Source organism: Balaenoptera musculus, chromosome 19 (assembly GCF_009873245.2).
Source record: "Balaenoptera musculus isolate JJ_BM4_2016_0621 chromosome 19, mBalMus1.pri.v3, whole genome shotgun sequence".
Taxonomy (NCBI): Eukaryota; Metazoa; Chordata; class Mammalia; order Artiodactyla; family Balaenopteridae; genus Balaenoptera; species Balaenoptera musculus.
The window spans coordinates 7,900,065-7,916,444 of record NC_045803.1 but is presented as its reverse complement, the minus strand read 5'-3'; the positions used below and the strand labels follow the sequence as shown (position 1 = coordinate 7,916,444).

Sequence of the window (16,380 nt, the reverse complement as noted above, 5' to 3'; positions counted from 1 at the left end):
CTCTTTACTTCTAAGACATAATAACACCTGTGGGGTGTTGCAGTAGTGGGTTTTCTGCTTTGCCAGGCTGTTAACTGCCCCTCCTAAGATGGTAGAGTCCAGACTCCAGGGAGAGTCTAGTAAAACCTGGCGTTGCTAGCTGGAAGCAGACAGCTGTTAAGGAGCTCAGTAATTAGAAACCGGTTCACATGAGTTATGTTGCTAGGCACTTGCCAAGCTCTGGAAGTACTCTGTCTCAATTCTGGGAGGCTAAGTAGAAATGTGAGCTCCTTTATATGGGTAAGTCGAGACAAACTGTGTAAATTACCTATGGTAACCAGGAGGCACACCCAGGTCTGACCTCCAAAGGCTGCTTGTTACAGGTGTGGAATTCAAGGCACATAATAGGTAGAACCTGGCTAGTGGTTCTGAGCAGCTGAGGGCACATGGTGTGAAAGAGGTGCTGAGCTAGGGGTTCAGGGCTCAGCACAGACAGAAATGGGATGTGAAATTATCCAAATGGGAACTGAAGAAGCTTGAAGATGACTTAAGCAGCTGCTGGGTCCAAGCAATAAAACGATGTCAACTCTGACCCCCTACCCCATCCTATATTTGGTAGATGAATCTAAGAGGAAATGGCTGCTAGACAGCTGTTCTTTTGTCTGCTCAGCGCCATGCCCCTCCCGCTGGTAATTCTGGTTGGGGAGGGGACTCTTGGGTGTCACAAACACTGTGGCTAACAGAAGGATGATCACACATCCAAATTCAAACAATCAGAGCTTTCTACTCCCCTGAAAAGCGATTGATTCAGAGATGCACATGTAGCCTAGGGATGATTAGAACTGAAAGGAGAAAAAGATTTTTTTCCAAAAGTAGAGTCATCCAGGGGACAGTAGGGCCAAAGTCCAGAGGCCAGAGTCCTAGAAACATGCTCTAAGCCAGTGCTGTCCAATAGAACTTTTTGCAGTGATGGAAATGTTCTGTATCTGCGCTGTCCAGTAGGGTAGCCATGGGCCACATGTGGCCACAGTGGCTATTGAGCCCTTGCATATGGCTAGTGCTACTGAGGAATCTAAGAGCCTGAGCCAACTTTGCCACTTGCAAGTCGAGTCAAAAACAAGAGAGTTGCCTTCCTTTGAAATAACACTGGAATCCAGTGGCAATCCAAGTCTCTGAGACAGTAGAATGAGACAAGAGAACCGGGACTCAGCAGTGGGCAAGGGGAGGAATCAGAGGTGAAGAAGAGGGAGGGAAGAGGAGGGCGGGGCCAGGATTGAGGCCCACCAAGCCCTCCGGTCAGACTAGACCTGAGATTCTTAAATATAGATGTATTTTTTCATCTCTGGACACACTTCAATCACACCCCTTCTGCCCTCCCCCCGCCCAGTTGCAAACCAAGGGCAGCAGACACAGCACAGCACACGTGAGGGGCACCTCCCTTTCACCAAAGCCGGGGGCAGGGCACAGCTTAGGGATGGAAGAGGCTCGAGGTAAATATGGAGGTTCTAGAATCCAGTGGGCTGAGTTCTAGACCAGACGGAAGGGACCAGGATGCAGCAACGTGGCGAGGTTCTAGATTTGGCAGCTGGGACCTAGAACCCAGTGGTTTCATGGTGGGTCTAAGCGGTTGGGGGTTATGTGTGCAGGTACTGGGGAAGACAGCCAGTTGTCCTCAGAAGAGGGATTCCCTGTAGGGCACAGGAGTTTAGAGATATGGGGAAGGAGAAGTAGGGTCTGGTCCAGAAAAGGCCAGAAAGGCATCTAGACCAAGACAGCTTGTTCTCCAGTAGGAATGAGAAGCCAAGTGGTTCTGCCCCCACTTGCTTGGCCAAAGTGCAGAGGAAGAAGGGAGCAGGGGTGGAGGGATCCTCCAGGCAGAGCCAGACACCCCAGGGAGGGCTAAATCAGAGTAAACACGAGTGCACTGGCCTGGAGCCCGAGTTCTGGAGTTAACCTGCATTAAGTCCCTGAAAGTGCCCCAGCTCTGGACTTGATTGTCTCATTAGCAGGGACTCCACGTGGTTTCCAGTGCTTGGTGGCCCCGGGCCAGGCCTGAGCATGGCAGGCTCTGTATGCTGTAAAATTAGCAAGCCGCAAGGGGCTCAAGGAGTCCCAGCACAGAAGGCAACAGAGCAGGTTTCTGAAAACCTCTGGCACCATGGCAGGATAATGGCAGATTCCTGGCCTCTGGGATGGCCTGGGGGACTCCAGGGCACAGATTATGCATTCTGGAACCCAAGAAAGGCACGTTGTGGATTCTGGAGTGTTTGGGATTCCGACAGAGGAGCTAGAGGGGCTGGAGTGTATGGCGGAGGGGGTAGGGCTGTGGACCCCACAGAGGGTTGGGGATCTGGAGTGGAGTTTAGGGACAGCGCCATTCTGCATCCACCCTCCAGATAAGGGAGGCAGGGTTGGCAGGGGAGTGCGGGGCAGGGGACTTAGTTGCGCTCCTCGCCCAGGGAGCTGGCGGGGCTGAGGGGCTCGCTGGGGGTGCTGACTGAGCTGGAGGGCGCTGTGTCCACCGAGCCGCGCTTGCTCCCGCCGGTTGAAGACGTGCAGGAGGCGCGGCGCGGCCACTCCGGGGCGCGGATATTGCGCCGGTCCTTGGCAGCCTCCTCGTCCTCGTCGTAGCGCTCGCCATCTTCATCGGGTGGTCCGTCCCGGGGCTCCTCCTCATCCTCGCTCTGGTGCGGGCTGGAGTGTCTCGACAGTGAGGGCGATGGTGGCACTGAGGCTGGCCGCGGGTAGCGGTAGCCCTGGGTCTGCGTACGGAGGTGTGGGCACAAACCGCATAGTGAGCAGAGGCCTCTACAGCCTGCCTGGGCGTCCAGCGTCCTTGAGGTCTTGCAACTCGAGGAGGGACACCCCACTTCACCCCACCCTTCTAGCTCCTGGTCCCCTAGAGAGACCCCGGGTCCACTTACCGCTTCAGCCTCGTGGGGCTCGTAGGTGAAATGTTCTGGAAAGGCCTTGGCCAGCGCCATGTGGCGTGCGCACATGTAGTACTTGTTGGGGGGAAAGAAGAGTGGGCATCAGTGGTCAGGAGCCTGACCCCGCCCCCAGCAGGTTTGGAGGTGGGGTGAACCCTGGTTACACCTTTTATGCAGATGAGCACACCCTGCGGTGGTTTCCAGTTGGCCCCTCTGCCAATCATCCATCTCTCAGGCTCCACCCCTTATGTAGATAAGCAGAGCTGTGAATGGACAGTCTCTGAGCCACACCCCCTTAACAGGGGCGGAATTCTCCAGTCAGGTACCTCTTTGGCCGCACCCTTATGCAAATAGAGAACTTCCCACCTCGGTGGTCTTCCAGTCTGAAAGTTGATTCTTTTCTTAAAGGGACAGCAAGCGTTACAAATAGGAAGAGACCATGCCCTTTGCGCCAGCTTTCGAGGCACGGGGAATCAGAGACCCAGAGCCGTAAGTGACTGATTCACCAGCAGAGGACAGGGAGGGGAGTTATACCCGGCCTAGGTATTTCCAGTCCAGAAGGTCGGAGAGGCGCTCCGTGCGGTTCCGCTGGATAATGCGCTGCCGCCGGCTCTGCTGGCAGAAACTGTAGAGGAAGGAGGTGAGCTGCGAGCAAGAATCATCCAGGCCTCGGAAACGCCGGTCCAGAATGTAGATGCCTGTCGGGGCCAGGACGAGGTCTCAGAAAACAGATTGGGGAAACCTTCATTGTCTCTGGGACTCTGCGGACACCAGGACGCCTCCTCCCACTGGGACTCAGGAGTCCACCCCCTCCTCTCTTAGTGACCCAAGAGACCACGCCCCTCCTTCCCAGGATCCAAGAGTCCCGGCTCTCATTCCGGGCGCTGACCGTAAGCTGAGGGGTCTGCGATGTGTTCCTCCATGAAGCAGCCGAAACCAGAAAGGTTGGTGGAGACACTGGGGATACCCATAACCGTGCACTCAGCTGCGGGAAGGCGTGAGAAAGGTCCGCTTAGCTTCCCCCTCTTTATTGCCTTAAATCCCAGTGAAAGCCCCAATGGCGCCCTCTATTGGCGCCTTTAATAAGAGCCGGGCGCTGTGCTGCGCAAGTCAGGAACCAGACAAATTAGGCTGTGCATTAAAGTATGATAGTCCCTATTCCTTAGAGGGGAAGCTACTAGGCCCAGAAAAGGGAATTCATTTGCCCCAAGGCCTCAGGGTAAGGAAGAGTCCATAATTGGGTAATAAGGATGCTGATTTATTGAGCACGGTACTCTGGGCCAATGTCCACCATTTTAATTTATCCTCATGACCTATAAGACACCTTTTTGTGCCAGACTGCACTGTTTTGGTTGTCATAGCTTTATAGTCTGTTTTGACAAGAGGTAAGACAAGGTCTCTCATTATTACTATCACTGTGTACAGAGCACCTACTACACCTCGTTTACTCCCTTAAATAACGCTGAGAAATGCTTCAAGGAGTTTATTATAATTTTTATATAAGTGTTTCTAAAAACGTCTGTAAGCTGCAAAAGTAGGCACTACATATAACAAGGCTTATGGGAAAAATAGGGTTGGAGCTGGTCACACAAAACCTATGCACCATTTTAACCGGGGATGAAACTGGCAAATTTCCTAATCATCACACAAGCACAGTTTAAAAGACTTGTCAAATTACTCATCATTTAAGAAATATTACAGCAAATGTGGTATTTATTTTGCCTTAAAAACATATGAAAGTAGCTTGATCGTTAGTGAACCGTGCATTTAGCTGTTGTTGTTTTGGGGAACTAAACAGTAGCAAATTGGGAGAAATCACGTGTGAACTCTGACATCAGCCCTCTAGTTACTCACATGAGCTACTGTGTCACAAAAACACAGGAACAGACTGTTTCCATTGTTCCTGTTTTGCAAAGGAGGAGTTTGGAGCTCAGGGAGGACCAGTCCCTTGTCCTGGGATCACTCCAGACGCTGAACTCACCTGGTGTGTAGCCCCAAGGCTCATAGTAGGAGGGGAAGACCCCAAGGTGGCAGCCACGGACAAACTCCTCGTAGTCCACAGGGAGCAGGGGGCTCGTGGAGGAGAGGAACTCCGGGTGAAAAATAACCTGGCAGTGGAAAACAAGGGCTCAGCCCGAGCACCTTATTTAGCTACTCCCTGGGGATCCCAGAGAGGATGAAAAAGTTGTCTAAAGCCACACAAGACAGTGTCAGGACAAAGATTGGAATCCAAGTCTGTCTGCCTCAGAAGTAAAGGTTCTTTCTAAACATTGCAATCCTTTGATATACCAGGGGAGATGGGGAATGTGAGGCTCAGGCTCCACCCCCCATATCACCACCCTCCCCAGAACCACCACCCCCAACCATGCCCAACCCACCCTGGCCAGTGCCCTCACCTTGACCCTGTCGGCACTACTATTGAAGAGGCCAATTCGGCGGATGGTGGTCAAAATAGGATCTGAGGAGTCGTCCAGCATATTGTGGGTGCACACAGGAGGGAAAGACTGCCGCTGTAGGGGCCACAAGTGGGGTGGGAGGGGGGATCAGGGAAGGGACAGAGGACTTCCTACTTCCCCATGAGCCATGCTCATCCTGGGGATCTAAGGAGACAATTCCCATCAGGTTGTGGAGCAACAAACCCAAGAGATTACCAGGAGTTGTAGATTTCCTACTTGGCTCTATCTGTAAAGGTTTTCTTTTCCCTTTAACCACCATAAGCTGAAAAGAAACTACAATCCCAGCTGTCTTAGAGGCAGAGCCAGTGTTAACATCCCTCACAGACTAGAGGGAGTTGTAGCTATCTTGTTCTGTACTCTGGGCTCTCATCAAAGAAACCCAAAGGCACCGTAACTCCCAGCAGTTGATGGGGGCTGTGCCTTTCAGGGGCTGCTTGCTGGAAGTTATAGTTTTCTTATGAAAATCCTGGATCTCTTTCTCTCCAAGTTCCTTTTACTCTCCATCCTGTATTCTCTCCACCTCCACCTCCACCCTCAAAAGAGGCCCAAAGAAACCACAATTCCCAAGAGCCACTGGAAGAAGACAGAGCTAGCGTGATAGCAGTCCCAGGGGCTGCTGGGATATATAGTTCTTTGCAGCTGTCCCATCATTCCTCTCATTAAAAGATCTACTCATCTTCAGTTTACTGACTCCAGGAGCCCAGGAAACTACGACTCCCAGCAGCCCCATGGCAGAAACACCCTCAGTGAGGCCGACTGCCTTAGGAACTACTGGAAATTATAGTTTGGCCAAAAACAATTCACACCTTGTTTGTACAACTTGGCTGTCTTGGTTTCCATTCCCCAGGATTGGGGGAAATCACCAACCCTGACCACAGGTACCAAAAACCCTTGACTCCAGAGAATAAAAGAACTCTAATTCCCAGAAGTTTCTGGGGCCAGGGAAGAGTCAAGGTAGCAGAAAGCCCTGGGGGCTGCTGGGAGTTGTAGTTCTCATTTTGTGACTGCCAATTTTCTCTAAGGTTTCCCACTCATCTAATTAACCCCAGGTATCTAAAGAAGCTACAACTCCCAGGGGTATTTGGAGACTAAGACACAACCAGTGGGATAAGAAACAGTAGCTGCTGAAAGTTTTCAATGTTCTTCAGTGAATAACTGCTGTTTTTTGTTGTTGTTATTGTTGTTTTTTCCTCTTCTTTGATCGCACCATGCGGCACGTGGGATCTTAGGCCCCAACCAGGGATCGAACCCGTACCCCCTGTATTTGAAGCACAGAGTCTTAACCACTGGACTGCCAGGGAAGTCCCGAAATAATTTTTTTAGCTGACCTGGCTCTATCCCTAGAGGCCCAACAAAACTACCACTCCCAGCAGTCTCTGGGGGAAGAGGTGGCGGTAGCTTGCAGCAAGGCCCAGGGTTAGCTGGGAGTTGCAGTTCTCCTTTTGTGACTATCTTGACTTTAGTTTAAGGTCCCTTCCACCTTTTGTTCATGGATCCCCAAGGACTCAAAGAAACTACAACTCCCAGCAGCCTCTGTGGCAGAAAAAGCTGTGGGAAAGCAGGCTGCCCTAAAGGCTTCTGGGAATTGAAGTTCTACCAGTCAGTTCACACACACCCTTCTGACTTCAGAATTGATTCCTTGAATAAGGGCTGCCAACAAAGCAGAACTCCCAGCCATCTCTGGGGTCAGAGCTAACACGGCAAGCTGCCTCCAGGGCTGCTGGGAATCGCCATCTTTCGACTCAGGAGTCCAGACCATACCTGCGTGGCAAAGATGGCTCTTTTCATCATAGTGAAGTCCTCCTTGTCCAGCATCTTGTTCATGTCTGGGAGGCTCCCCCTGTAAGGCGAGCAGGGGTATGCATCTGGGAATGGGTGATGAGAGGGTTTAGAGCCCAGGAGGATGCAGGGCTGAGGGCGGGACACTCACACCAGCAAGGATTCATAAAGCTTCCTCCCAAACTTCTCCTTCACTGTGTTGGCCGTATCCCTGGAAGGAGCAGAGCGACAACATCACTTATAGACCAGCTGCCATTTATTGTTAGGCTTCTGGGGCAGCTGGGAAGTTGAGGTCTGAGCAGAGAAGCTCTGGGAATTTCTGGCTGGAAGATGGGGACTCGGGGAATAGGCCCTGGATCCCTGGCTCGGATCCCTTGTGCTTTGCATCAGCTCTGCGGCCAGGGACAGGTGGCCTTCCCTCTCTGACTTCAATGCCTCATCTGTCAGATGGGGATAAAAATAGAAGCACCCTCAAAGGTTTGCTGTGAGAATTCGATGAGGTCATGACAAAAAGTGCACAGTGCCCATCGCACAGTGAGCCTTCCAAAAATGTCAGCTATTATTAGGACTTGGGCTAGTCCTGGTAGTCGTGATGCTGAGCCCCATTTTATAAAAAGGGAAAATTACATTCTGAGAGAGGAAAATGTATGGACACAAGTAAAGCTAGCAAAGAGTGCCGCCCTACAACTTCATTAACATTCCTCTGTTCATGGTCCTCTCGTAGCTCTGGCCTCATTTTCTACCCCATCTCCCTAGGGTACTCTGCTTCAGCCCCGCTGGCTTCCTTGCTGTTTCTCAAACATACCTCAGGGCCTTTGCACTTGCCATTCCCTCTGCCTGAAATGCTGTTCCCCAGATACACACAGGGCTTCCTCCCTCGTTTCCTCTCTTGGTCTCTACTTGCTGGCACTTACTCAGTGTGGCCTGTCCTGACAACCCTGTCTTACATTCCAGTCCTGCTTTTTTTTGCCAGAGCACTTTCTATAGAACTTTCTAGAATGTGAACACAATGAGGGCAGGGATTTTATCTTTCTGCCTCACAGCTGTGTTCCCAGTGCCTAGAACAGCACCTTGCACACAGTAGGCGCTCAAGAAATAGCTGATGGCTAATGAGTGTTTTTCACAGATGAGGAAACTGAGACTTGAAAACGGGGAGTGGTTTGCCTAAAGTCACAAAGCCAGAGCAGGACAGGGGCATGAGCGGGATCTCGCCAGCTTGATACCAGAGCCCTGGTCATGCTGTCACACTTGTCCTGCCTGCGACTGCGACTTCGTACTGCCCCCGAGTTGCAGGCATCTGGAGCAAGTAACTTTGCTGGGAATCAGGTGGGGGATGGGTTGATCATGTCACAGATGACAAAACTGAGACTCCAGGAGAAACAGGGGACCCAAAGCACACAGCTGGGAGTGGGAGCGGCAGGGATGCCGGGCCGAGGGCTGCTGACCAAAGCTGCTTGCGCACGGCTTGGCCCTTAAGGGTTTCCACGTTGAAATTGTTGGTCCGAGCTGGCATGATGAAGAAGGCAACCACTGTCTGCTCGCTGCCATTCACCTGGGGCAGAGGAAAGGGAGGGTGTGTGTGTGTGTGCGTGCATGTGAGTGTGTGAGGATCACATGGGAGAAGGCTGAGAACACCCACCCTTTTCCACCCCCCAAGACCACGAGGACCCTGCCATGCCCCTTACTGTCAAGGAGAATTACAGGACAGAGCTACCATTCCCACGGGGACTCTGATCTTCTTTCTGGGTCCCTACACTCCTGTTTTACACATAGGTTTCCCTGCCCCCACCTCCCCAGGTCTCCGTTCTCCCCAGTCATGTACTGATTTTCTCATCCTCCTTGTCCCCTTGCAGCCCAGGCCTTACTCTGAGCAGATAGTTGAGCCGGGCCAAGGCCTCCAGGAAGACATCAGCCCCCTTGTTGGAGAATTCGTAGCGGCCAGCGATAAAGAAGTACAAGGTCTTGTCCAAGTTGAAGTCCAGGTGCCTAAAGAAGCCACAAGACAGGGTGAAGCCAAGACCCTCACCCACTAGCCCCAGCCTTGAAACTACAAACCCCAGAAGCCACAGGGGCAAAGAACATCTTAGGACAGAGGCATCATGGGAACTCCTGGGAATTGTTCTTTTCTCCTTAGATGGGGATTTCCTTAAATACTCAGCCATTGTTCTGGTGCTCAAGAACTCAAGAGGCTGAGCCCTCAGCTGTCCCCTCTGTTGGCCCCAGGAGTCTGGGTTCCCAACCACCATCTCTCTCAAGACCTAGGTATCTGGCCTACATACCCATAAAAATGGCCCCGCACAAACTCCTGGATTCGAGCCTTGCTCTGAGCATGGAGGTTCTGGAACTCATGCATGGCAGAGAATTTCTTCACATTCAGTCCATTGGGGGTCACGATATCTGGGATTGGGGGAGAAGGTCCCACATTTCATTTCTTCATTTCTTCGTTCAGATCAATGTGGCTGAATGAATAAATGAAGGAAAGACCCCTTTCCTTTCACAATGTCTTTGTTTCGATAGCTCCCCAGTGAGCTCCTGTGGTGACCCAGCTGCCCTGCCACTCAGATACTTTCTTGCCCAATATTGCATGCTTATATTCACAAGCCTGACTACAACTCCCATCAGCCCCTGTGAATGGCTAACCAGACAGGGAACAGAGCAACATCGGGGCTTCTGGGAGTTGTAGCTCTTTTGTTTCCCCTATGCCACCCTGAGCTGGGGGAATGAGTCAATGTCCCCATCCTGCTTCTCTATCTTCAAGCCTCTTTTAGGGCCCCAACCATTTCCTATTCTCATAGAAATTAAAGCATATCAGTGAAAAACTATAACCTCCATCAGCTCCTGGGGCAAAATTCCAGGAATATAAGGAGCTGGACAGCCAAAGGTCTTCTGGGAGTTATAGTTCTCACCTTATACCCATTGAGAATGGATGCTATAGTTTGGGAAGAATAACTGGTTCCAACACTGCTTTTCTCAAAAACAAAATCTAAGGAAACTCCTTCCTCTTTCAGAAGACCAATATCTACATTAGCCAGTAAAAGAATTTTACCATTTCTGAAATTAAAGAAACTACACTTCCCATTAGCCTCTAGGGCATGCAGCCAGGCAGCCTCATATTCAGGTCACCAACCTAGGGCATTCTAGGAGTTGTAGTTCTCTGCTCTTTACAGCAAAAACATTGGAACAAGCCTTGGCATAGACTACCCCGTTTATGTCTACGGACCCAGGCCTATTTCCTACCTGGTTTCCTTTTGAGTAGGTGCTGAGCCTCAATGGCGGTAATCTGGGACACAGTAGTGAAGACATGAGCGCAGTGGGCTGCCGCCCGCTCCATGCAGTAGCGGTGATAGATTTGCCTCTCACCTGCTTCCTTGTCCACGTTGAACTGGGTAGGGAGGGAGGGCAATCAGCTTAGAAGAACTGGGGAGAAGACAGGCGGTCCAGACTCCAGGGTCTTAGGGGAGACTGGGCCTTGAAGCTGGACTCCTGGGCCTGAGGGTGGAGGGGTTGGGGACTTGGATTCCTGGGTCCTGGGGGAAGAGAGAACTTGATCCCCTTGGGCTTCGCAGACAGCCTCGGGCTGTCCTGAAATATTGGCAACCCCCATCTGCCACGCCCCCAGCTCACATTCTCCAGGTTGTTGTAGAAGTCCACGGCACCGGCACACAGGTATCGCCCCAGCAGCGTGGCGTGGGTCGTGAAGATGGTAGCCACGGGCAGCCGCCGGGCACGGCACAGGCAGAGCCCGATGCCCGCCAACCACTCATGGAAGTGTGCAACCACATGTGGTTTCTCCTCGCTCTGGGCCAGGAACTGTGGGGCAATAGGGATAGGGCCACTGTGTCTCCATGTGTATTGTGAAGACAACCAGCAATCCCCAACGTGGATGAGGAAGCAGGGGAGAAGTCAATCTATCCCCACAACTGCACAGAGTGGGTGGTGACCCATTGCAATACCCATGGGACAAGGAGCTCTAAATCCTTAAGGCAGCCAGACTAGCTTACCTCATTCCCAGAGGCTGATGGGAGCTATGTTTTTTTGACCAACCTTCTAAGTCCCAGAAGGGCTGAATTGGAAAGACCAAAGTTTTAGTGTCCCCAAGTCCTGAACACAACTCCTGGACACCTTTTATGTCAATCAAGAGTAGACCTGGGGGGCTTCCCTGGTGGCACAGTGGTTGAGAATCTGCCTGCCAATGCAGGGGACACGGGTTCGAGCCCTGGTCTGGGAAGATCCCACATGCCACGGAGCAACTGGGCCCGCGAGCCACAATTACTGAGCCTGCGCGTCTGGAGCCTGTGCTCCGCAACAAGAGAGGCCGCAAAAAAAAAAAAAAAAAAAAAGAGAGGCCGCGACAGTGAGAGGCTCGCGCACCGCAATGAAGAGTGGCCCCTGCTCGCCGCAACTAGAGAAAGCCCTCGCACAGAAACGAAGACCCAACACAGCCAAAAATAAATAAATAAATAATAATAATAATAAAGAGTAGACCTGTACCGGATACTGGTTGAAGGACTACAACTCCCAGAATGCCCTAGGAGCAGCCAATTCATAAACTGTCCCAGGGTATGGGAAACAAAGTTTCTTGAGCCTTTTAAAACTTAAGAAAGGGCCCGAATTGGGGTTCGGGTTCTCAGATAGGCTGAGGAGTCCCAAACATCCGGGGACCCACCTGAGAGCCAAGTCCCGCCCATATTAGAGAACTACAACTCCCAGAACTCCCTGGGGGTGAGCCCTCCCGTCAAGCCAGCCTCCCCAAGAGCTAATGGCTTAGAATTCCTATATTTGGAAGACTGGAGTAAATGAAGCTGGGGTTGGGAGACTGGGTCTCTCAGGAAAGAAGAATCTTGGCCCCTGGATGTCCATATTGCCAGAGATCAGAGTTAATCCTCGGTTTAAAGGACTACAACTCCCAGAATGCTCTGGGAGACACTAGCCACCCTCTGGCCTCGGACGGCCATTGTAATTTGGGGCCTGGGGTCGAAAGGAGTGACACGGGGATTGGCAGTGGGGCCTACCTCACCCAGGAACCAGGTGGTGAGGAAGCCAAAAAGGACGGCGTCGTTGCCTTCCCGGTCGTACCAGGGCACCCCGATGTTGCACGTGTCCCATAGCTCCCCCTTCCAGCGCTCCAGGGCCCAGGCTGAGGCCCCCACGTCGAGGAGCACCACCAGGGGGCCCCCCTCGATCAGCCAGCGCCCGAAATACACCTGCAGGGGGACACAGGGAGGCTTAGGGTTTTGGCCACCTGTCTCTGGGCACAGCAACTGCGTTTCTCCCATCCCCAGGGAGACGTCTGGGCTCATGGCCTCGGTGCTTCTACCTTCTGTTTCTGTATCAGCTGCTAATTTCTCACCTGCTGCCTTATTTCTCTATTTGCCATTAGTTATTCCCACCACAATTTTTTCCCATCTCGGCTGCAGCATCTCCCTATCCCTTGCTTAGTTTCTCTAACAGTTGCCTCTCTTCTCTACTTATAAACCCACATTGCACATGTCCTGTCTCTGTGCCCCCACTGCCTTATTTTTCCACCCTGCTAATCATTTCTCCAGCCCGCTGCCTTGCTTCTGTGTTCGCTGCCACATTTCTCTCACCAACCCTAATGCTGCTTTCTCCCATTATCTTTCCTTTCTGCCGCTCACTCCTTGTACTGGCTCCTTCTTCTTCCACTCGCTCCCTTGTTTCTGATCCTTTCGCCATGTATTTGTCACCTGCTTCCTCTTTCCTCTGCCCATAGGCCCATCTTGTACTTCGCAGCCTCATTTCTAACACTGCCCACCCACTTTCCATGCACGGGGGCTACATTTTTCTACCCACTGCCGTGTTTCTAAGCCTTGTGGTCGCATTTCTGGCCCTGCCACGTTTCATTGATCTGTTGCTTTCCTCCTGAGACCGTGGCCCAGATTCTGGGTCTGCTGCCACAGCTCTATGCAGCCGACAAGCCGTCCTACTCCTCCCCAACCTGGCTTTTCCCGGCTTTAGGAGCCTGACCCCCTATGCTCCTCCCCCTCCCAGCTGTTGTCTGCCCTTTTGCTGGGGGGGCTATTCTTAGGCCCCCAGCACATGGACAGCAGCTGCCATGGGGGAGGGACTGGGCTGCCCTAGGGTTCCTTAGGGACACAGTCCCGTCTAACTAGACTCCAGACCCCACCCCAAATCAGAGGCTGTGAATGAATGAAGGCAGCATTGTACCTCTCCCTCCCAGACCCCGATGTCTGTACCTCAGCCCTGCTGCCTTATGGCCCTCTCCCTGGGGGACAGCCACCTCTCTGTCCTCATCGTTCAATCCTCATTGGGTGCCTGGGACTCTCCCCTCCTCTTTTTTTATTTTCCCCCTCCTCCTTTTAATTCCTGGCTGCGCATCCAAAACTCTGTCCCCTGGGTTTGCCTGCCTACCCCTAATCTCTTCCTCAATACTCCATCGTCCTCTCTCCTTCGAGATCCTTCTCTCTAAAACATCAGGCTACCTCTTTTCTGTATCTGGACTCTGTCTGTCTCCCTACTGCTCTAACCACTGGGGCCACCATCACTTTTTGGAACACTCAGCCTTTCTCCATCTGGCTTTCTCCTTTGCCTGCCTGGCCACCTCACTCTGCACGTGTGGCTGCTTTCAGTAATAATGATGATGATAATAATAACCACGACGATAACAGCTCACAGACAGTACTAACTGCATGCCAGGACCTGGGCTGAAGACTTTTTATGAACTATTTCATACTCCCCGGAAGCCTATAAGGCGGATGCTATTAGCATGTTCATTCGCCAAGGTCACAAGGCAGGAAGCAGAGAAGGCGAATTTGAACTTCAGGCTCCAGAACTCCTGCTCTGGCCTCCTGCCTCACCCCCAAGCCCACCTCCCCTGGGTTTTGTCTGGCTGTCCATCTAGCTCTTTTCCTTTCTCTGGATCTGAGGATCTCGGCCTCTTGGGACCATCTTTCAGTCTGTCTCATACCTGCTGTCTTAGAGCTGGGGGTTCACCCACTCACTTCACGGGGTCCTGCATCTGTCTGAGTGTCTGTCAGATGTCTGCCCGGGAAAGTGCTGGGCCATCCTGAGTTTCTGTCCATGCCTCCCTCTCTCCCTGGGGCTGTCCATCCCCTGCTCCTTCTCTTTCTGCTGCCCCCACCCTGCCCTCGGCCGGGCCATGTCCCACCTTGCAGCCCTTGCTGTTCATGGAGTCCAGCGTCCTCTTCAGGGCTGGGGTCGGGGGCTCGAGCAGTTCCACCTGGGTCCTCACGCCCTGCTCCGTGTACGGTCCCACCAGGTAGTAGTTGTCGCCCCACTCATCCCCTGTCACCTTCGCCTTCGTCTGCAGCACCGTGTAGATGCCACCCACTGTGGGCCCAAGTGCGTGAGGGCAGGCCCCAGCAGAGGTCCACAGATCTGGGGCCTGGGGCAGGGTCGGGGTGGGGGGCGGCTGCGGGAGCCCCAGACCTCTGGCTCGGAGGGAAAAGGGGCCTGGGAGCCTACACTTCAGAGTCAGAGGAAGGAGGGGAGAGGGTGGTGATGGACGGTACTCTTGGGACTATGGGAGAAGGGGGCTGGGGTCGGGACTTGAAGGGAGGAGGTGCTGAGTCTGAGAGAAGGGGCTGGGGGCCTAGGCTTCTAGGTGTGAGGGAATTAGGGGCTGGGGCTGAGGAGGACAGAAGCTGACAAGGGTTATTAGGGCCTAGCTTCTTGAGTTCCCAGCTTACAGGAGCTGGATTTAAATTCCCAGTCAGGCTCCAGGACACAGTAAGGGAGAATCCCTCTTCATGGCCTCATTTAGGGTCTCGGAGTTGCCCAAAAGAAGCCAGAGCTGTAATTCCTCACCCCCCAGGGATTCTGCCGACCTGTCCCTCAGTTCCCTCTCCCCACATGGGGACACAGGCATGCAGGGTCCTGCCCCTCCCATGACTCCATTCCAGACCCAGAAGTCTGGGCCTCCAGCCTCCTTACCTCCTGAAGCCTGGGCCCTGGAGATCCATGTCTCCATGTTCACAGACCTCCTCTTTCTCTCCCAAGACTCAGCAAAGCAAAATCCCAGCTCCCTTTCTTCTGTGGAGCTAGACTGCCTAGCTCTTGGGATTCCAGCCCCAGCCTTCTCCAAACCCAGAACCTCAGGCCCTTTGGAGCCCGGAACCCAGAAATCCAGGCCCCCAGCCACTCCCATCCCAGGGCCGGCCCTGACCAGCTTAGGACTTCCCACCCTTTCCCCATTCCTGCGCGCATGTGTCTGAGGCTACAGGCTCCTCTACTCCTAAGAACCCAGAGCTCAGGCCCTCAGAACCCAGGCATCCAGGCCCTAACTCTCTCTCACCCTAGAATCTAAGAATTAGGGTCTCCAGCCTCTTCACAACTTTACTCTCAAATGACCAGTTCCCCCAAATTCTCCCACCACGATTCATGCATCGTATCTCCAAGTGGGCTCTCTCCCAAATCCGGAGTTACATCCCAAGACCCTTCCCCCTAGGGCCACAGTTCTGAAGTGCAAAACCCCTCCCCCCAACTCCTTCCCTATTGAGGACCCAGGTCTCTGGTCTTTTTTCATTTTAGCCCCCTCACCCCTAGGACCCAGGACCTGGGTTTCCAACCTCCTTTCATCTTAGGCGACTCATCCCCTCCCTCCAGGGCCCAGGAGACAAACTCCAGTCCCTCCCCAAGGACACAGGAGTCACAGGCTCCTTGCCCAGGACCCAAGAGTCATGCCATGCAGACTCGTTCCTCTGTTACTCTACAGTTCCGGGCCCCCACCCCCGACTGCCCTTCTCGTCCGGGTCCCTCCGCCCGGCGTGCTCACCCTTGTTGGCCACCTCCCAGGCCACCTCAAAGAGCACTGTGTTCTCCAGGTCGAATTCATCCTCCCAATCCTCCAGTCCTGGCAGTGAGGACACGGACAAAGTGCGGTTTAGAGGCATGGCCGACGCGGTTAGAGGGCTCCGGGGGCCACAGGTGGGGGCCCCAGAGGTGTCTGAGGAATGCACTGGGCAGGGCGCTGGGCCAGGTAGTTGGTGCCCGACGGGAAGCTTGCACCACCCTCGGCTTCCTATTGCACGACCGCACTCCCGCCTAGAGCGCTCGGACCGGGGCCGGAGGCGGCCGCAGCGTCACTGAGCCCAGTGGGGGTTCCTGCAGTGAAACCTTGCGGCCACCAGAAGGCGGTGCCCGCCCCCCGGCCAGCGCCATTGGTCTGCGCCCGGGGGCGGGGCTCCCGCGTCTCTCATTGGTGGACAGTGCAGGGTTCGCTCAGCCCCGCCACCGCC

General features: G+C 53.4%; 1 protein-coding gene across 1 annotated transcript; it reads right to left on the bottom strand.

The window, feature by feature from the left end:
• Positions 1–743: 743 nt before the first annotated feature.
• GYS1 (glycogen synthase 1) lies at positions 744–16,248 on the bottom strand. The gene is made up of 16 exons (XM_036833099.1): positions 15,918–16,248; positions 14,292–14,473; positions 12,157–12,348; positions 10,769–10,954; positions 10,382–10,526; positions 9,424–9,541; positions 9,010–9,130; positions 8,590–8,696; positions 7,296–7,355; positions 7,127–7,205; positions 5,306–5,419; positions 4,891–5,017; positions 3,799–3,894; positions 3,444–3,607; positions 2,904–2,984; positions 744–2,741 (listed from the first exon to the last, which is right to left on the bottom strand). Exons 1-16 carry the CDS (start codon positions 16,033–16,035, stop codon positions 2,418–2,420), a joined length of 2,214 nt encoding a protein of 737 aa, XP_036688994.1. The 5' UTR covers positions 16,036–16,248; the 3' UTR covers positions 744–2,417.
• Positions 16,249–16,380: the final 132 nt, after the last annotated feature.